Source organism: Erpetoichthys calabaricus, chromosome 17 (genome assembly GCF_900747795.2).
Source record: "Erpetoichthys calabaricus chromosome 17, fErpCal1.3, whole genome shotgun sequence".
NCBI classification, from domain to species: Eukaryota; Metazoa; Chordata; class Cladistia; order Polypteriformes; family Polypteridae; genus Erpetoichthys; species Erpetoichthys calabaricus.
The window spans coordinates 91,139,518-91,158,483 of record NC_041410.2 but is presented as its reverse complement, the minus strand read 5'-3'; the positions used below and the strand labels follow the sequence as shown (position 1 = coordinate 91,158,483).

Genomic DNA, 18,966 nt, shown 5'->3' with positions numbered 1-18,966 from the left:
ACACGGGAAGTTGGAGAATTAGTGATGAGTGAGTGAGTGAGTGAGTGAGTCAGTCAGTCAGTCAGTCAGTCAGTCAGTCAGTCAGTCAGTGAGGGCTTTGCCTTTTATTAGTATAGATAGATAGATAGTGTAGTAGGCAAGATTAAAAATCTTGATAAATTGACAATTATAATATAGATAGTGTATTAGGCAAGATTAAAAATTCAGATAAATTGACAAGAAAGCCATTTTATTATTCACTCCCTGTGTCCCCGACACGTTCTTTAACGACAGTGCAGTCTTCTAGCGGCCTGTCTGCCCGTCCCTGTTCAGCTGACCTTGTCTTCAACTCGGCTAACATCAGGGCTGTGCACTGTGCGTGCTTGAACTACCCATAATCCCTTGTGAACGTGTCGTATTTGCGTCAGCTTCTATCTGTTGCAGTTACCGTGTCATTTTCAAATTGCACTTACTTTTTTGATTTACTCTCGTGCATGAAGTGTGACGGACGTTGACAAATGTGAGTTAAGTGAGTGAAATCAGATGCCCTCCTTGTACTTTTGTCTGCCTGTTTTGTTTTGTATGTGAAAATCTTAGATTAAGCTCATGTTCATCTTTCAGCAGGTGACAAGAAAATGATGGCCTCATCCTCAAATGCAGGAAGCCAGCAACTTTATTCTCAAGGCAGCCCGTTTCAGCCTGGACATTCAGGAAAAAGTTTCAGGTATTTTATATTTTTCAGAGTGGTTCTCTACAGATGCTCTTGCTAGTGAAATTGATATTTGCATAATCTGATTTGTTTGAGCTTTGCTTGTTTCTGTAATCTTATCACTGGCATAATTAACTATGTGAAGTTTTTCCAAGCTGCCAACTGATAAAGTTTGTGTTGTAAATATAGGAACAGAAGAAGGTTGGGTTACCAGCCCGTAACCCCATTTAAATGCAGGGTTGACTAAAGGCCCAAAAAAATAAACGGCAAACAAGGGTGCCAAACAAGAAAAGACTGATGAGGTGGGCCAGAGAACTCTTGTCGTCTCGATCTCTGGGTCCATACTGAATGCCCGCTTTCGGTGGGCTTATTTGTTAAATATTGTCGGCCTGGAAATGGGCGGAGCTTCAGGATGGTTGCAGAAGTGGGTCAGTAGTCCTCCGATGAGAAAGGAGGAGCGATTAGCAACAGCACCCCCTTTCTACTTTGAGTGGTGCTGCAACCTTGTACATATCTGCATAAGCAACAAACATTGGTAGTAAATATAAAATATAAAACACAGGCAGCTGTGGGGTTAAACCAGTCCTGTAGATATAAACAAGCACATCAAACCCCCAAACCTCCAAATGTTTCTTTTCAGCTAAATTTCAGTGAATTTTTATCTCACAATTTCCATTGTTTTTCTTATGAACGAAGCAAACTAACTGTGACACAGGTGAATGCATAGCAGTCGTGACTAACTGTGAGTAATAATACTGCACATTACAGACTTTGCCACCATCATTTTGTGCTTCAGTGGGCACATCTCCCCAAATGTAACCAGCAGCACACAGAACCTGTGCAGCAAGCTCAGGGACAGGTAAGGAGCTCAGTCAGCAGCTGGCACTTCAACTGAGTGGTACAAACTGCTGCTTGTTATCCCAGGCATTGTCAGTACCTGTCATCATGCCAACTGGGCCACCCCGTTTATTGCCAAAGTTCAAAAAACAGAATAAAAATGAGCGCATGGTGGCACAACAAAAAACAGGCAAAATACATGCCCATGCTGCCATCTTACAGAGCCTCCTAGTCTTATATGGTCCCAGCCAGAGGAGCCAGGGTTTCTTAGGGGTGTAGCGGGTAGGGATTAGCTGTCCTCATTGGGCTTCATCTCAGAACTGCTTAGGTAAAAAAGAAATGATACCCTTATTGACGGTGCTCTCTTCTGTCCCAGATTGGTATTGCGTACCTTTATTTGAGGCTGGAAGAGGATCCTCAGACAGCCCTGCATGACAACAGAGAGATAGATAGATAGATAGATAGATAGATAGATAGATAGATAGATAGATAGATAGATAGATAGATAGATAGATAGATATGAAAAGCACTATATGATAGATACATAGATATGAAAAGCCTGTGGTGGGCTGGCGCACTGCCCGTAGTTTGTTTCCTGCCTTGTGCCCTGTGTTGCCTGGGATTGGCTCCAGCAGACCCCCGTGACCCTGTAGTTAGGATATAGTGGGTTGGATAATGGATGGATTTATAGATATGAAAAGCACTATATGATAGATAAATAGATACAGTGCATCCAGAAAGTATTCACAGCGCATCACTTTTTCCACATTTTGTTATGTTACAGCCTTATTCCAAAATGGATTAAATTCATTTTTTCCCTCAGAAAAAGTTAAGTGGCACCCAAAGAGACATGAAATGTGAAGTGAGTGAGCCAACAGAAGACCACCTAAGTCAGGGCCTCAAACTCCCACCAATTGCACTCCAACCAGCTGATTAATTAGACACCGAGTCTTGTCGTTAGTTAAACTCGTTCTTTAATTCCATGGCTTGTTGCTGCTCTCCTTGTGCAATGGCAGACATTTCCACAATTGTTGATTTTCTCTTTTCTATGAGCACCACTAATGTTTTGTGGACCTGAGCAGATCAGCATTCCCGAGGCCTTCATCTTTCTTTATTTTCAGATACTGTGTGATGGACACCAGTTGTTTTGGCTCATTTGGTATCTCATTATTGTTTGGATATTGGCTCCAGCAGACCCCCGTGACCCTGTGTTTGGATTCAGCGGGTTGGAAAATGGATGGATGGATGGATGTTTGGATGCTAATTAACAGAAAAGAAACAGTTAAGGGGTCTGAGTCTTCAAGAGCAAGTCAAATAAAATGAATTCAAAAGAAGTTAATTAGCAGCAAAAACAGGTCACTCATTAAGAAAAGGGTGAGAATGAAAACCTGCAGCCAGTGGGGCCCTCCAGGACCGGAGTTGGGGACCCCTGATCTAAAGACTTCAAGCAGAGTGGAAAAAAAGATGAGAGACCAGCAAAGATAGATAGATAGATATATAATATTAAAACTACATAGATTAACAAGAAATTCATATACAATAGATAGATAGATGGTATAGTAGGCACGATTAAAAATGTTGATTAACAATAAACTTATAGATTAAAAAGAAAGGCATTGTATTAGATAGATAGATAGATAGATAGATAGATAGATAGATAGATAGATAGATAGATAGATAGATAGATAGATAGATAGATAGATAGATAGATAGCAAGATAGATAGATAGATAGATAGATAGATAGATAGATATGAAAAGCACTATATGATAGATAGTTTAGTAGGCAAGATTAAAAATACTGATAAATTGACAATTATAATAAAGATAGATAGAAAATATTTAATATAGTAGACAAGATAGATAGATATATAGATGGTGTAGTAGGCAAGATTAAAAATCTTGTTAAATTGTTAATTATAATATGAGGCTGGAAGTGGATCCTCAGACAGCCCTGCATGACAACACATAAATAGATAGATAGTGTGGACCACCAAGGGGCGTACCAGCCACCCTACCCAACACAGACAGGCCGACACAAGTTCAAGTCCATTTTATTCATGTGAGGCAGCGCTTTAACTTTGCTCCCCACAGCACAGCACAACCAAGCACCAAATCAATAGTACAGTCCTTTTCTTTTCTCTTCTCTTCTCTTCTCTTCTCTTCTGTTCCACCTCCACTCCCTTCCCAGCAAGCTGCATCCACCTCCTCCCGACTCTGGCTCCCCGAAAGGAGTTAGACGGCCCCTTTTATGTTGCTCCTGGGAGTGCTCCAGGTGGTTCATTAGTGTTACCTGGAATCGCTCCCAGGTGTAATGGAAGTTCAAGAAAAGGCTCTACAGCTCCCCCTGGCTGCCCCCACAGAACCCCAAAGGGCTGCACCAAACTCCAACTGGCAGTGTGCCCTGTGGGAATCTATGGTGCCACAGCAACCCAGGAGGGTTACCCTCTAGTGTCCCAGGGGAGATAGTAATTCGCAAATGCTGTCTCCCCCGGTCCTTCCATCACAAGGGTGTCTGCCACAACAGATAGATAGATAGATAGATAGATGGTGTAGTAGGCAAGATTAAAAATTTATATAGATCAACAAGAAAAACATTATATAGGATGGATAGATAGCATAGTGTAGTAGTCAAGTTTTAAAAATTAGATAAATTGGCAAGAAAGTGGCATCTCTCCTGTTTGGGTCACTAGTCTGTCCACCATAGCACTCACAACAAAACAGACAGCTGGACAGACATACAGTAGACAGAGGTACATTTAAGAATAACAGATGTCAGTTTTTGAGTTGTTAATAAATTTGTAAGCCTTTCTGAAAACTGCTTTTCACTTTGTCATTATGGGTTAGTCAGAGTTTCTGAGTACATTTTGGATTTTTCACTATGGTGGTCCTTCATTTATATATATATATTTTTTTTTTTCTTCTTGTTTTCCAAACCTGAAGTTCCTCAGTTATCCACGTGCCAGGTGTGAATGACATTCAACCGTCATCCTCTGCAGGAGGCCAGAATTTGGCGCAGATCTCCAGGCAGCTGAACCCGGGTCAGGTGCCCTGGACTGGAAGCCGCCCGCCGTTTTCGGGACAGGTAAGTCATTCTTGATGCTTAATGACAGATCAATAAATGGGTGCATTTTCTTAACCTGAAGGTTCATTTTACGTTTAAATTAGTTGCTTATTTTTAATAATATTCTAGGGTTGCCATTTTGGGTTCTGTTGTTTATATGGTCACCACCATGTGGTTTACTGGGTCACAGCCATACTGTTTAGTCACTGCGCCCGTCCCGGATATGCATTTTTGAGTGTTTATCTGACGTCTGTTAAATCGGTCCCGGTGGGCCGTAGCAGCTGATGAATTAGAATCCACGTCTTATTTGACTTTATGGCTTGCTAGTGTTTTCATTCAACCATGGCAGGTTCTTCTTATGTTGTAGATGATTTCCTTCCCATGGGTGTCATCCAAATGATTCACAGCCTGAGGTGGGCGAGGGGATTGTCAGCCCTTCAGTTTTTGCTCTTCGGCTTCCTTCCAGATATTCCGCTAAGTCCACGATGAAAACAGACACAGGTGGAAATGGAAACAAGTGAGATGGATCACGGCTGCTTGCTTTGTCATTTGTGTCTTATTGCTCAAAAGCAGACATTACAGCAAGTGACTGCAGCCATTTAACACTAAAGTAATCCAATCGGGGTGGGGAATCCAAACAAGCGAGACCACTAAAGTGAAGCATACAAATGTTACTACAATTGATTCCTCATTGTGAAAGTCAGTTGGAACAAAAACCTGCAGGTTCTGCAGCCCACCGGGGCTGACTTTGCAAAACTGTTTTAACCCTAGGCCCTTGGCTCCGTGCCAAACATAGGTCACATGACCACACCCATGACATAGCACTGACACACTTTGATGACCATGTGTGGACATTTCTGGCCACCATTTTTAAAAATTCAAATCTCAAAAACAGATGAAGTAATACATTTCAAAAAGGTGCAGGCTTAAAAAAGCGCGTGTATGGAATTTTGAAAACTTATGGGTATGCAAATTAGATGACGGCGGGCGCTATATAGGTTAGAATCAGGAAGTACTTTATCATTTGCGCCTTTGACTTTGCCGAGTCAACATGTGATTGCTGACAGCGCAATTGTGCTTCTTTATACCAATTGAAAAAGTGTTTATATTATATTTAATAAATAAATACCATATATACTCGAGTATAAGCCGACCCGAATATAAGCCGAGGTACCTAATTTTACCTACAAAAACTGGAAAAACGTACTGACTCGAGTATAAGCCTAGGGTGGGAAATGCAGCAGCTACTGGTAAGTTTCAATAATCAAAATAAATACCAATAAAATTACCGTACATTAATTTAAATCTTTAAAAACAAGCCTGGTGCATTCTTTAACTGCCTTCTCTGCCTTATGCGGCCAGCCCTCCCTCTCGCTCTCTCTCTCGTATGGCACGTGTGTGTGTGTCTCTCTCTCTTGCGGTGCACGTGTGTGTGTGTCTCTCTTGCGTGGCGCACGTGTGTGTGTGTCTCTCTCTCTTGCGGTGCTGCGCGTGTGTGCGTGTGTGTCTCTCTGTCTCGCGCGGTGCACATATATGTGTGTGTGTCTCTCTCTCGCGGCGCTGCGCGTGTGTGTGTGTCTCTCTCTCGCGGCACACGTGCGTGTGTGTGTCTGTCGCACGAGTGTATCTCTCTCTCACGTGTGTGTCTGTCTGTCTGTCTGTCTCTCTCTCTCGCTCTCTCTCACTCGCAGCGGGACCTGACTCGAATATAAGCCGAGGGTGACGTTTTTAAGTGCATTTTGGGTATATACGGTAATGGAAATTTCTAATGATTTTTTTTTTCCATTTTTAAATATCTCATAGATTTGTTGTTAACTTTCCAAATATGCATACACCACCATTAGCTGGATGTTTTAGTGATAATGAATTATTTTGGAATGGCTTATGCTTAAAGGTTGCTTGTTGCAATCGAGACTGCTTTGCTGAATGTGATGTAGACGTTTTAGCTATAATGGCGTGTGGCGTATGCATCATGTTTACAAATATCCTCAATGTCCTCCTCCCTGGAAGACATGGATTTGCCAAAAAATGACAGAATTAATAAAAGGAGAATGTCAGTTAACAACAGATGACAAAATTGTTTTTCCAAATTTTGATCCAAAGCCTACAGCTCGGCGACCAGTACATTTTAATTTACTAAGTAAAGAAGTAGAACCTTATACTATTTGTCCGTTAAATGGAAGTGCAGTCACTACAGCTGGAGTTACCAGAACTGAAACAGCACAAATCATGTATTCTTCTGAGCCAGCTGAAGATCCTGGTTGTTTAACTGAGAAATATTCAGTGAGGAGCTCACGAGTTCCCGGTGAAGGAGCTAGTGGTGCTACTGCTAGTGCTAAAAGTGTGAGTCACGATTCCATAACACAAGTAAAGGAGAAATGTACCAAATGAATGTTGATGTGCTTATGAAACATAACGTTTTTGATCAGAAATCGCACAGGATGAAATTGCCTGGCTATTTACTCAAATACGATGGCTACAAATGTGAAACAAATGCTTAATAACATGATCGGTGATGCTGCTGAGAGATGTGGTCTGCTTTTGATTATATTACAGAAACCCCTGATCTACAAGCTATAGTTCGTCGTTTAAGCACTTTAAAATATAAAACAACTTACTTTTGTGCTCGTGCTTTTATCTTTTCTCGGCTTGATTACTGCAGCTCGTTGTATTCTGGGCTCAGTAAAGATACTCGGGTAGCAGTTGGTTCAGAAGGCTGCTGCTCGTTTTTTGGTTGGGGCCTCTGGAACTCCAATTTTAGCCTCGTTACACTGGCTGCCACTTAGTTTCAGAACTGACTTTAAAATTTTGCTGCTGTTTTATAAAATCACTACATGGATATGCTATGGTCTGTCTATTCGAACTGTGTGTTATACACCAGCCATGCAGAGAGTTTAGATCTAGTGGTCCGTCGTCTCTTGTGGTCGCTCGTACGAAGTGTAAAACTAAGGAGGACACGGCTTTTGTGGCCACTGCACCTTGACTGTTAAATTCTTTACCTTACTACATTAAGGAGTCCCCCTCAGTTGACCTGTTTAAAACTAGACTGAAGATACATTTTTATTCTCTAGCTTTCCGTGATCTTCAGTGATACTGGTAATTCTACCCTCTTAGTCAGTGGTTTATTTCTATTTACTGTTGGTTATATTATGTTTTATTGTATTTTATTCTACTAGGGGGCTCTGCCCCCATGCTCACTTTGCTCGCCAACCCCCGTGTGGGCCCAACGCGCTTGTCATTTCTTGGTTCTGCTGCTTGCACAAATATCAACTCTGTCTTTGATATCTCCGTCTTTCGAGACTATTATCGCTGACAATTCATCACATGTTGGTTTATTACATACTAGCCGACGTCCGCCGTAGCATACGGTGTATAGGAATGGAAAACGGTGAGAAAGGAATTGCAGAAATCAAGAAATAAATACTTCTTGAAAGACGCAGTGTGCATGTAGAATTTCCGGCCAAGCAGGATTACATGTGAAAGTGATAAATAAATCGGGCTTTCCGAATTTACGTACTATGGCCATGGCATCCTGATAGTTTTGTTGCATGTATCTTGGTCTTCCTGGAAATGTAGACGGTAATATGATCATTTTGTCTACATGTATGTTGTTATTTTCAACGTTTGCTTGCAGTGCGTCTGATAGTTTGACGCGCAGATCTTGTAGATGTAATCTGAGATAGTTGAGACGCGCGGCCTCTGTTTTCACATACGCATCTACAACGTACTGTTGGAATAGTTTGCCCCTGGAGGGTAAAATACTAAATGTATTCCTCATTGCTAATCTGTACGCGTACAATTGGCATTGAGTAAGCCTTATTCGCTTGGCGGTTCTTTTATCGGGAACATGTTGTAAATCTTTGTGCCAGCCAATGTCTCCGTAAGGGCATAAAAGTGCGTAAACCATAAGATCGCAATTCATATTGAGCGTGGAAATCTGTTTACAGGAGTTGCCTATGGGGTAGATGCAAATGTCCCTTTTGGCAGGTGGTTCGCCATCTTCTCCAACGAAAATCTCTGCAACATCGGTGTGACATGTCGGGGCATTGTATCGTCGTAAATCCTGCCCAGGGTTTTTCTTGAAAACCATTCGTACAGATGCTGGTGGATTGGACTGAGTGATTTCATGCATGTGTTTGTATGATTTAGCGAAGGGGTTGATGGTTCTGAGAATGGAATCTAGCTGGAGAAGTACATTTTCACTGCATGCAGAGTTTGCTTTATTATGTTAGCGTACTTCAGTAGCTTGCGCTGTGTCAAAAACATACAACTGTCCATATCCTGGAGAGGTAGAAGTGTTAGCGTATAGTGGAGAGATTTGGTGATAAATTTGTCTGTGTATTTTAAAACAGTTTGGTACGTGGCCAGGAGGTTGAGTTATCTGTGCACCCATGGAAGCAAACGCTAGAGAAGAGTTGTATTCTCGAATGTGTTCACAATAATTTTTAGCTTCTGATGTTTGCTGTGTAAGAAGCTGTTGTAAAGACACAGGTGGCTCCCGCAAAGGTGGTAAAGCTACTTTACCGTCGTGGCAGCACCGCGAGTACTTGTTGGTTGTATTACGCTCAGCAGGCCAGTATAGTGCATGACATGGAAGAGGACGAATAGGAATCGAGAAATGCCATGTCGGCTGCGTGTGGGCGGGACCGGTTTTGAAGTGGAAGCAGGACGAACCAGAAGAGAAATACAGTGGAACCTCGGTTTGCAAGCATAATTCGTTCCGGAAACGTGCTCGTAGTCCAAAGCACTCGTATATCAAAGTGAATTTCCCCATAAGAAATAATGGAAACTCAGATGATTTGTTCAACAACCCAAAACTATTCGTATAAAAATGATTAATACAAAATATAAAGTAAAAATACATAAAACAAATTAACTTGCACTTTACCTTTGAAAAGAATCATGGCTGGTGTGAGTGAGTTTCTAAACTCTTGTGGGATTCCACCCAATGGGACGACATGCAGAAGAGCGTCCCAAAGCAATCGCAGTCTCCCAGTGCTGTAGCAGTTCTCCGTAAAAGCGAATCCGAAAAGATCGGGGACACGCTATAAGTGCCTGCCGTCGATGGGTGATACAAGGAACGTTATAAATGTGCAGGGCCCTGTCTAACTGCTGTGTCTGTGTATAAATAACCGCGCTGTTGCTGTTTCAAGCTAAATAAAGCTGGTGTTGCTAAAGTAATGAGACTCAGCTTCGTGTTTTAGGGTGCAAGACGGGGACTCGCACGTCACAGCACACACGCGCGCATGAGCACACACACACACACACACACACACGAACGCGCATATGCACACACACACGAACGAGCGATCACACACACATACACACACGCGTGCGCGCACACACAGTCACAATGCTAATGCTGCAGTAAACAGTATACGCTCGTACAGATGTTGACTATATGAGTGAGGCACGCTGACTCAGACGGAGAATAGGAGACGATTACCCACAATCCCGCAGCGAGAGAGAGAGAAGAACCATCAGCTCAGTTGTGATCACATGACACTCAGCAGACAAAGCGTATACATACTACTCGTACTGCAAGACCTCGCTCGTTTATCAAGTCAAAATTTATGAAAAATTTTTGCTCGTCTTGCAAAACACTCGTAAACCAAGTTACTCACAAACCGAGGTTCCACTGTATATACAGTATAAGAGATATGCGAGCGTGATCTTTCGGGTTCATATAGAAATCCAAGAAAACCTCTTTGTCCGTATTTTTCAGATAAATTTCGTGTAAGGTGAGATACTTTTGGACGTATGGGTGTGTATCCATTATTGGCTGTAGAATTTCTAATACGTCCGATCGTTTAACTCTTTCGATTCAATGTTGCATCGCTTCTCCGCGATCACAAACATAAACGTGACCAAATTGTGGTTTCTTTGAAATTAAACTTGTCGTAGCTTTAATTTTTGTGGGACCGCAGATTCTCATAGCGTGTGGTCCTGAATTGTGTAAATCTACATTTTGAGCATTGAATGATGAGAATGCGAACAGATTATTGTAGGTTCGGATATTTTGCCTGTAGTGTTTATGAATTTCACTTTCACCAAATAACAAATCTTTTATTTCTCACGGATACCCCTCTTCATTGGGAAGAAACACTATTTTTTCCCAGATGGCAATACGAATTAGACGATCTACACGTCTCCGACTTAAACTTTAAAGCAGAACAATATCTACATACTTCTGTCATATCACCTATGTCCATACATTCGATTTCTTTTTGCTGTTCTGTTATTTCACCGAGTAATAATTTCCATTTGTTTGCGCTCATGCGATCTTTACTATCAGTTTTTTGACACTTTCAAATGTTAGTACTTTCATAATCTCTAACCTGCTCTGCATGTGTATCGCACCAACGTTTTTGAACCTCTTTACGACGTTCTACTTTATCTTCTACTCTTTGTCTTTTATATCCGGCCCCGGACGTGTTTAAATCTCTTGGCACAAAGTCTCGTCTTGCAGGAGTTGAAATGATGTCTCTGAAAAAGTCACGTCTCATCCCTGGATAAAAAGTGTTGTCTCGTCCCAGGATTTTTTTATATAATAGATTTACTTTTATGCCTATTGTATGTTCTATGTAAAGCATTTTGGCTTCAGCATTGCTGGTATTGTTTCAAATGTTCTCTATAAATAAGTAAATTGACATTGAATAGCGCTCGTCACTGAATGTGGGCACAGAGGGCACTGAACAATTCTCAGTTAAAATACAAGTGAAGATTATACTAATTTCTAAATACAGAACTGGCACACATAGACTTGCAGATTTCTTAAAACCCACGCAGAACAAGGTAGAAACTGATTCGACGTTAATGGAGTCCAGCACTATCTGTCGTGGGCGGGTGTGTGAACGATGGACTGCCAGATCAAAATTTTGGGTATGTGAGAAGACAGCCCGGACACAAACAGACGCACACTGGCAGTTCTAAAAAACACACACATTTTATTTACAAGGTCCCCAAAGTCCAAGTCCTGCGCACACACAGTGCTCCAGCACTAAACACCCTTTGCTCTTTGGCCTTTCCTCCTCACTCCCGATCGTCGCCTTCTTCTGCCCGACTCCAGCTCGTCTACTGGAGGGAGGCGACCCCATTTTTAATTACCCAGAAGGGCTCCAGGTGCTCTGTCCAATGACACTTCCTGGTGTGGTGGAAGTGCTGCCATCCAGGGTCCCAGAAACGTCCGGGCGCCCCTGGTATTCCGAAGTGCTGGTGTCCAGAGCTCCTTAATCGTCCGGGCGCCCCCTGGCAGTGGCCACGGGCCCCGAAAGGGTTGAGCTCCCATGCTCAATTCCCGTGGCCCCCATACCAACCAAGGCTGCTGCCCTCTCGTGGTCCGGGTGAGGCACAGTCCCTTTAGATGAGCACCCAGGGTGCCCCTGAGATTTCTTCAGGCAGCACTTCCTGGTGTGGCAGAAGTGCTGCCATCCAGGGTCCTAGAAACGTCCGGGCACCCCCTGGCGGGGGCCACGTCCTCCCACAGGGATGAGCTTCCCAGCTCTGTTCCAGTGACCCCCAAGCAGACCAGGGCGGCTGCCCTCACATGGCCCAGGGGAGGTATTGTCCCTCTCGTGGACCGTCCAGGCGTCCCGGCTGGGTAGGGTCCCCAGCCGTCTGCCACAGGCGCCATTCGGGGCATCCCGGTGTAAATTGCTCAGGCTTCTGTGGCAAAAGAAATAGTCGCTTTAAGGGGAGCTCCATCTAGCGCTTCGTCCACCCAGCAGATGACGCCTCCTTCTGGGCTTCTGGCACTTTTATGGATTGGGTGGAGTCAGGTGCCCTCACTGGGTGGTTTCTCGGTGCTGCAGAGAGAAAAAGAGAAGACAGTGTTAGCAGTAAGCGCCCCCTCTCGTCTCGGTGGGTTATTACATACCTCAACAGAGCCCAATAGGAGATCTTCTGATGTGCATGCATGACACTTTCAGCCAGTCAGTCATTACCCAACCTGCTATATCCTAACTACAGGGTCACGGGGGTCCACTGGAGCCAATCCCAGTCAGCACAGGGCACAAGGTAGGAAGAAATCCTGGGCAGGGCACCAGCCCTCCACAGGGCACACACACACACACACACACCAAGCACACACTAGGGACAATTTAGAATCGCCAATGCACCTAATCTGCATGTCTTTGGACTGCCCGGCAGGGACGCCCCTGCTGCATCTGTTCCAGGGGAGCAGCCATGGATGGTTCAATACCTCCCCCGGGATGCTTGGTGGCAGCCTCCCTGGCAGACGATGATTCCTCAACCTGGCGCATGGCTCCATGGGAGATGGAGTCCTCCACAGCCTGGTTGGGGGCTCGGATGGCCACTAGGGGGAGCTGCATGGAGTCTGCAGCCCGGCTGGTCAAATCTTCAGCCCCACCCGGAAGTGCAATTAGAACAAGGAGGTCAAGCACCTGGAATGCTTCCGGGTTGGTTATAAAAAGGGCCAGCCACCACCACTCAGAGAGCCAGGGTCGGGAGGAGGAGGACTACGCTTGCGGAGGAGAAAAGATTGTTGTGTGGAAAAGAGTGCTTTTGGGACTGTGTATTGCCTGTGGGTCACGGGGAAGACGTATGCCCACGGGTGAAGAAGAAAAATAAAAAGTCCTTGTGTTTTGTTCTGTGTCCTTCTATGCCGGGTCAGGCACCTATATAGCGCCTTTTCTACAGGCCTGTCAGAGGAAACCCATGCAAACACGGGGAGAACATGCAAACGCCACGCAGGGAGGACCCGGGAAGCGAAACCAAGGCCTCCTAACTGCGAGGCAGCAGCGCTACCACTGCGCCACTATGCCACCCGCGTGACACTCTCCATTAATTAATTGATCAACTAAGGCCAGTTGATAACGCTGGAGATTAAAAATGTAAAAGAGAAAGTCAAAAATCAAGTCCTGGAGACCTCGGCCCACGGGCCACCTACTCACTCCTGGGTTCTCTGTAGTGCGGTCAGTGCTGGCTGCTGGATCTGTTGAGAGAATCTTTCCATCTGATGATTCCAACGCTCCTTTATCTGAAATAAACAACAGCACAGGCTGGCAGTAGAGCAGTGGCACCAAGTGCCACATCAAGATGCCAACAAGAGAAACAGAATCGAGGAGAGTTAGGGGAAAGTGGCCAACATCTCTTGGCATTAAAGTATTTATATGAAAATATGACTTAAAACTGCAAAAAAGAGCACATGGTAGATACAGACGTGTGAAACGAGGCTTCGAGGAGCGGTATTCCTTGTTTTCTACCTCCAAACCTCTTTAGTGACTTTTGCGGTTTCCTAATTTCCAAATCATCAGTGTCCGCTTCGTAAAACTGTGTGTCTCTTTCGCTCATCACTGGCTGTATGTTATAATGAAATGGTAGAATGCTGCTCGATTATGAATGGTTCTTGTTCACGCATGTCTTCCTTTCTTTCATTCCAGCAAATCCCTTCTCAGTCAGGGAAAGCACAGACATCGCCGTTTGGCATCGGATCGAGTCACAGCTACCCTGCGGACCCATCCTCTTACAGCCCCCTCTCCAGTCCTGCCACCTCCTCGCCCAGTGGGAACGCCTACTCCAGTTTAACCAATCGGAACACGGCTTTTGGTAAGTCAGACTGGATGATGTGTTGTTACTCCGCCCAATGCTTTGCTTTTTTTTCATTTTCATTGTTTACATTTATATAGCGCTTTTCATAGTGAGAGAACCCTAACTGCAAACCTGCAATATCTGCTAGTTATGTGGACTCACACCACGAACCATCTCAGTGGTAACTGGTGCTGGTCAGCCGCAGACCTCCAATATCTGGATTACAGTGGCAATACACTTGGCATAGACATCAGAATTTGCTCAGTGGATGGTTGGTGTGTGTTGGCGGAGAGGCTCAGTAAGGTACGGTCTGAGTAGACACCTCGCAATGTTCAGAACCAGTATCTGCATGGCCAAGGCTGAGAGTCTGTTAGCTCAGGCTGATACGTAACTGCTTCTGAGGGCCGGTACAATCCAGATATTGCAGGTTTGTGGGCAACCAACAGCAGTTATCGTTGTGCAAATCTACAGAATGAGAAGGATTGTGGTGTGAGTCCATGGCAATACAATTGGCGTAGTCGGCAGGATTTGTTCTGTGGAGAGATAGAATTTGGTGACGGAGCCACGCAGTAAGGTGGTGGGCTGAGTAAACAGCTCTGTTGACGTCACCAGGACAGGACAGAAGTGGTAGCTGCTCAACCAAAGCTTACCACTGTGCAAATCTGCAAACGTAGATGTCCTGTGGTGTGAGCCAATGGCAATGCACTGCCCTTTTTTACCTTTTATTCCCGCAGACCTGCAATATCTGGATTACAGTGACAATACACTTGGCAAAGACATCAGAATTTGCTCAGTGGATGGTTGGTGTGTGTTGGTGGAGAGGCTCAGTAAGGTACGGTCTGAGTAGACACCTCGCAATGTTCAGAACCAGTATCTGCATGGCCAAGGCTGAGAGTCTGTTAGCTCAGGCTGGTAAGTAACTGCTTCTGAGGGCCGGTACAATCCAGATATTGCAGGTTTGTGGGCAACCAACATCCGTTATCGTTGTGCAAATGTACAGAATGAGAAGGATTGTGGTGTGAGTCCACGGCAATACAATTGGCGTACTCGGCAGGATTTGTTCTGTGGAGAGATAGAATTTGGTTGCGGAGCCACGCAGTGAGGTGGTGGGCTGAGTAAACAGCTCCGTTGACGTCACCAGGACAGGGCAGAAGTGGTAGCTGCTCAACCAACGCTTACCATGGTGCAAATCTGCAAACGTAGATGTCTTGTGGTGTGAGCCAATGGCAATGCACTGCCCTTTTTTACCTTTTATTCAAGGAAAAATAATAAATTGAGCTGTTTAAGGATTTGTTTGGGCCCACAATGGTTAGTGCTGCCTACTCACACCTTAAGGACATTGAGACTGAACATAATAAGAAGTTTGACAGACTTGTGGAGACCATTCAGTCCATTGAGCTCAACTGCCTGGTGGACTCAAGCTAGCAGCTAAGTCATCGTCCCAATATCTCATGCAGAGAGTTGAGTTTCTCAAGTTTACACCTTCTTCCCTTATCTTTGTGATTTTACTCCATGTTCTCGAGCTTCCCCAGCCATTCATTCCGAAAACTTGTTTGTTAGGAGACCCGCCACCTCAAAGCTGGCCTGGTATTACTGAGCGTTGGCATGTTTGTGTGTGTTTGAGTGTGCCCTTCATCCCAAGCTGACTTGGCGCCTGTGACTAAAGGATTAGGATGTTCAGCGCACCACAATCCAGAGGTCTGAGTAAGTGGGGTTAGGAAATGAACGGATTGAGTTACTAATCTGGCATGTTTGTATTAAAGTTTCATTTGTACGAGCGCAACCAAATCCAATTACATGAAACTGACGCTGCTAGAGCAATAAAGTGAAGTATTTTAGGGAAATGAGCACGTTCTTAAGAGTTCTATTTGTGAACGTCTTAAGTGCTCTTGCGGACTGCAAGTCTGTACAAACAGGGACCCGCCAGTGACAACAAGGCAATAAAAAGCCATGTGAGCGTAACTTGACGGATCCGGCCGCATTCAACTCTGAGACATTAAGGGAGTTTTATTTGATGCTTTCCAGCTGCTCCCAGTTTTATTTTATTTTTTTGTATGTATGCTGGTCTTTCCTATTGAACTAACCCTGTTTTAATAATTCTGGCCGCCGCTTATTTAAAGGTTTTCTTGCTTGGTTTTACCAGTCTGTAAATGCTGTCGTTTATCCATCTATCCATTTTCGTGTTCCGGGCTGCACACCTGAATGGGGCGTCTCGATAGTTTAATATCGTTTAGCGCAGAATTCACGTTCTAATAGGATAACTTTGGTATTATTTGGACATATCTGGTAGGCCTTAAGGCTTTTGTTTCATTTGTACTGTGGTGCCCAATTGACCGCCATTGTAATCCAGTGGGGGCGGAGTGCTTTGTATTATTATTATTTTTCATTTTTAACTAAAAAAAAACTGAGCTTCCGGGGCTAATGAATGTATGCAAAGATTGTGAAAAATATTAAAATTCAAGACTTCTGAGGCTATCCTTCATTAATCCAATTCAGGGTCGCAACGAGTCGGCCGCCTGCTCAGGTTGCAGGTATTGGAGTGCAGATAGGAACAACCGTTGGGCCAAAGCTGGATTCATGCACTATATGGAGCAGTGCAACAATTATTATTATTACAAATTTCTGAATATACATTTGAAAATGTACATTTGAACTGTCAACAATGACTGGCTTTGCGGGCTCACATCCAACGTCAAAAAGACTTTGAGCATTAGAATGAGGAGGTGTGTTACGACGGTGGTTTTCAGTTGTGAATTTCACATCGGCGATACTTGCAGAAAGCTGTTGTAGTGTCTGCTGGACACTGGAATGGAATTCGATTCCATTTCTTTTTCCCAATCTGCACAGTACCGCCGCTCATATTTTGACCCCTTACCTGTGATGACGATATGATTAAATGAGATGCTCCGAAATTTTTATCAGTGTTCGATGTAACCGATAGCTAGAATATAATCAATCAAACCTATCTTTGAAAGAATTCAAGTCCGTACATTTATTTTCATGCAATAACCATTCGATGTGATGTCATCGATGAGGTTGAAATATCGCCCACGTCTATTAAAACTAGCCCAGAAACCGCAACCCGCCACCTCCTAAATTTTCCCTCAATGGTACAGTATTTGAAAAAGAAGCCCAATTTGGAGTGAAAAATCGCCCAACTGGCAACACTGGAGAGAAGAGGCATCAGTTCATGTAGTCAACCCTCAGTCCGGCGTACCAGATCTAGTCAAGCCCACTGACTGCCATGACATGGGTCACGAGTGGGCAGCTACTGTGATCTGCCAAAAAACGCTGTGTAATGTTCTTATAGTACAATACAATACAATTTATTTTTGTATAGCCCAAAATCACACAAGAAGTGCCGCAATGGGCTTTAACAGGCCCTGCCTCTTGACAGCCCCCCAGCCTTGACTCTCTAAGAAGACAGGGAAAAATGGAAGAAACCTCGGGAAAGGCAGTTCAAAGAGAGACCCCTTTCCAGGTCAGGTAGGGTGGACGTGCAGAGCGTGTCAAAAGAATACAATACAATACACAGAACAGAACAAATCCTCAATACAGTATAAAAATAAAAATTTTAGAAGTACGGAGCAGAATTTAACTGCAGATGATATCACATAATATGATCTGGATTTGTTTAGAGTCCTGGAGACCTCATTTGACCATGCCACGGCTGAAATAGCGCTAATCCGATGAAAGGACCGCTCTTTCCCACGATTCCTGCGATCCTCCCTCAGAGATGACTTTACCTTAGGCAGGCAAAACAACTTGGCAGGTGGGCCGTGGCACCAAGTGCCACATTTGAGTACCAAGAAGACAAACAGAATAGGTGAGGGTTAGTAACAAATTCTAACTATCATGTTACTTATGTTTTAGTGCTAATGACTAACAACAGAGATGCAGTCTGTACAGTTAATCAGCAGCTCTAGTCAGGGTGTGCTAAACTGAAGTAGTGAGTCTTCAGCCTGAGACTGAAGGGGCATCTCTTATAGTAGCAGGCAGACCATTCGACAGTTTAGGGGCCCTGTAGCTAAAAGCTCGACCTCCCACCGTTATTTTATTAATTCTTGGAATCATAAGCAGATCTTGAGATCTTAATGTGCGCCCAGGTTTGTAAGTCGTGATAAGTTCAGACAAGTAAGCCGGACACACTTGATAGTCACTCTTGTTTCTCCAAGGGGGATCCGCCACTCTTTCGATTACTGCCTGTGGGTCGGCGATGAAGTTAAAAAGGTAAAACTGGGTCGTAAAACCATTAAGGTTGAGAAACACTGCCCTCCCTGAATTTCACCTGTTCCTAGGCTGCACTTGTCCTCTGACGATGGCGCGGATGGCTTTGTGCGTAATCGGAAGCATGAATTGAAAACATACTCGTCGGCAAAACCTTTTCTTGAAATGCCTTCTGTACAGCTGATAGCAAGAGAAAGGCGTTTTGGGCATTTTGTTGACAACAATTCTCCCGTCACTTTGCCCAGATGTTGGAAATCATTTTGGAAAATAAAACCTTTCCTCGAGGCACTGACAGATGGATTCTGTACAGGTAAACAGACTGGCGTTTTTGACGAATCTCATACACTTTGGAAAGATCGTTTGGCAAACCGCACCTCTTATAATTACGGAGCTGACATTAACAACGGGTGGAGTGTACAGGTAACTTGACAAGGCGCTCCGAGCTGGCAGCTAGGAAACAGCCAGGCACGCCGACGTGTTTTGTTTTTACTTGATGTCTTTTTACGTTTTATCAAAATTTGATTGCTTGCATTTGGCTTTACAATCACAACTGGAACACCTGCTGTTGCTAAAATTCTTTGGTGCCAGAATAACCTTTTGAAA

The 18,966-nt window shown here is 44.1% G+C and overlaps 1 protein-coding gene across 2 annotated transcripts in view; it reads left to right on the top strand.

Annotated features, from left to right (window-relative positions):
* Positions 1-18,966, top strand: part of arnt2 (aryl-hydrocarbon receptor nuclear translocator 2) — a 229,334-nt gene that overhangs the window by 182,668 nt on the left and 27,700 nt on the right. For both annotated transcript variants that reach the window (XM_051920432.1, XM_051920431.1), the window contains exons 15-17: positions 601-703; positions 4,467-4,608; positions 13,989-14,154. In XM_051920432.1, the coding sequence (XP_051776392.1) occupies positions 601-703; positions 4,467-4,608; positions 13,989-14,154 (411 nt within the window). The remainder of the gene's footprint in view (positions 1-600; positions 704-4,466; positions 4,609-13,988; positions 14,155-18,966) is intronic.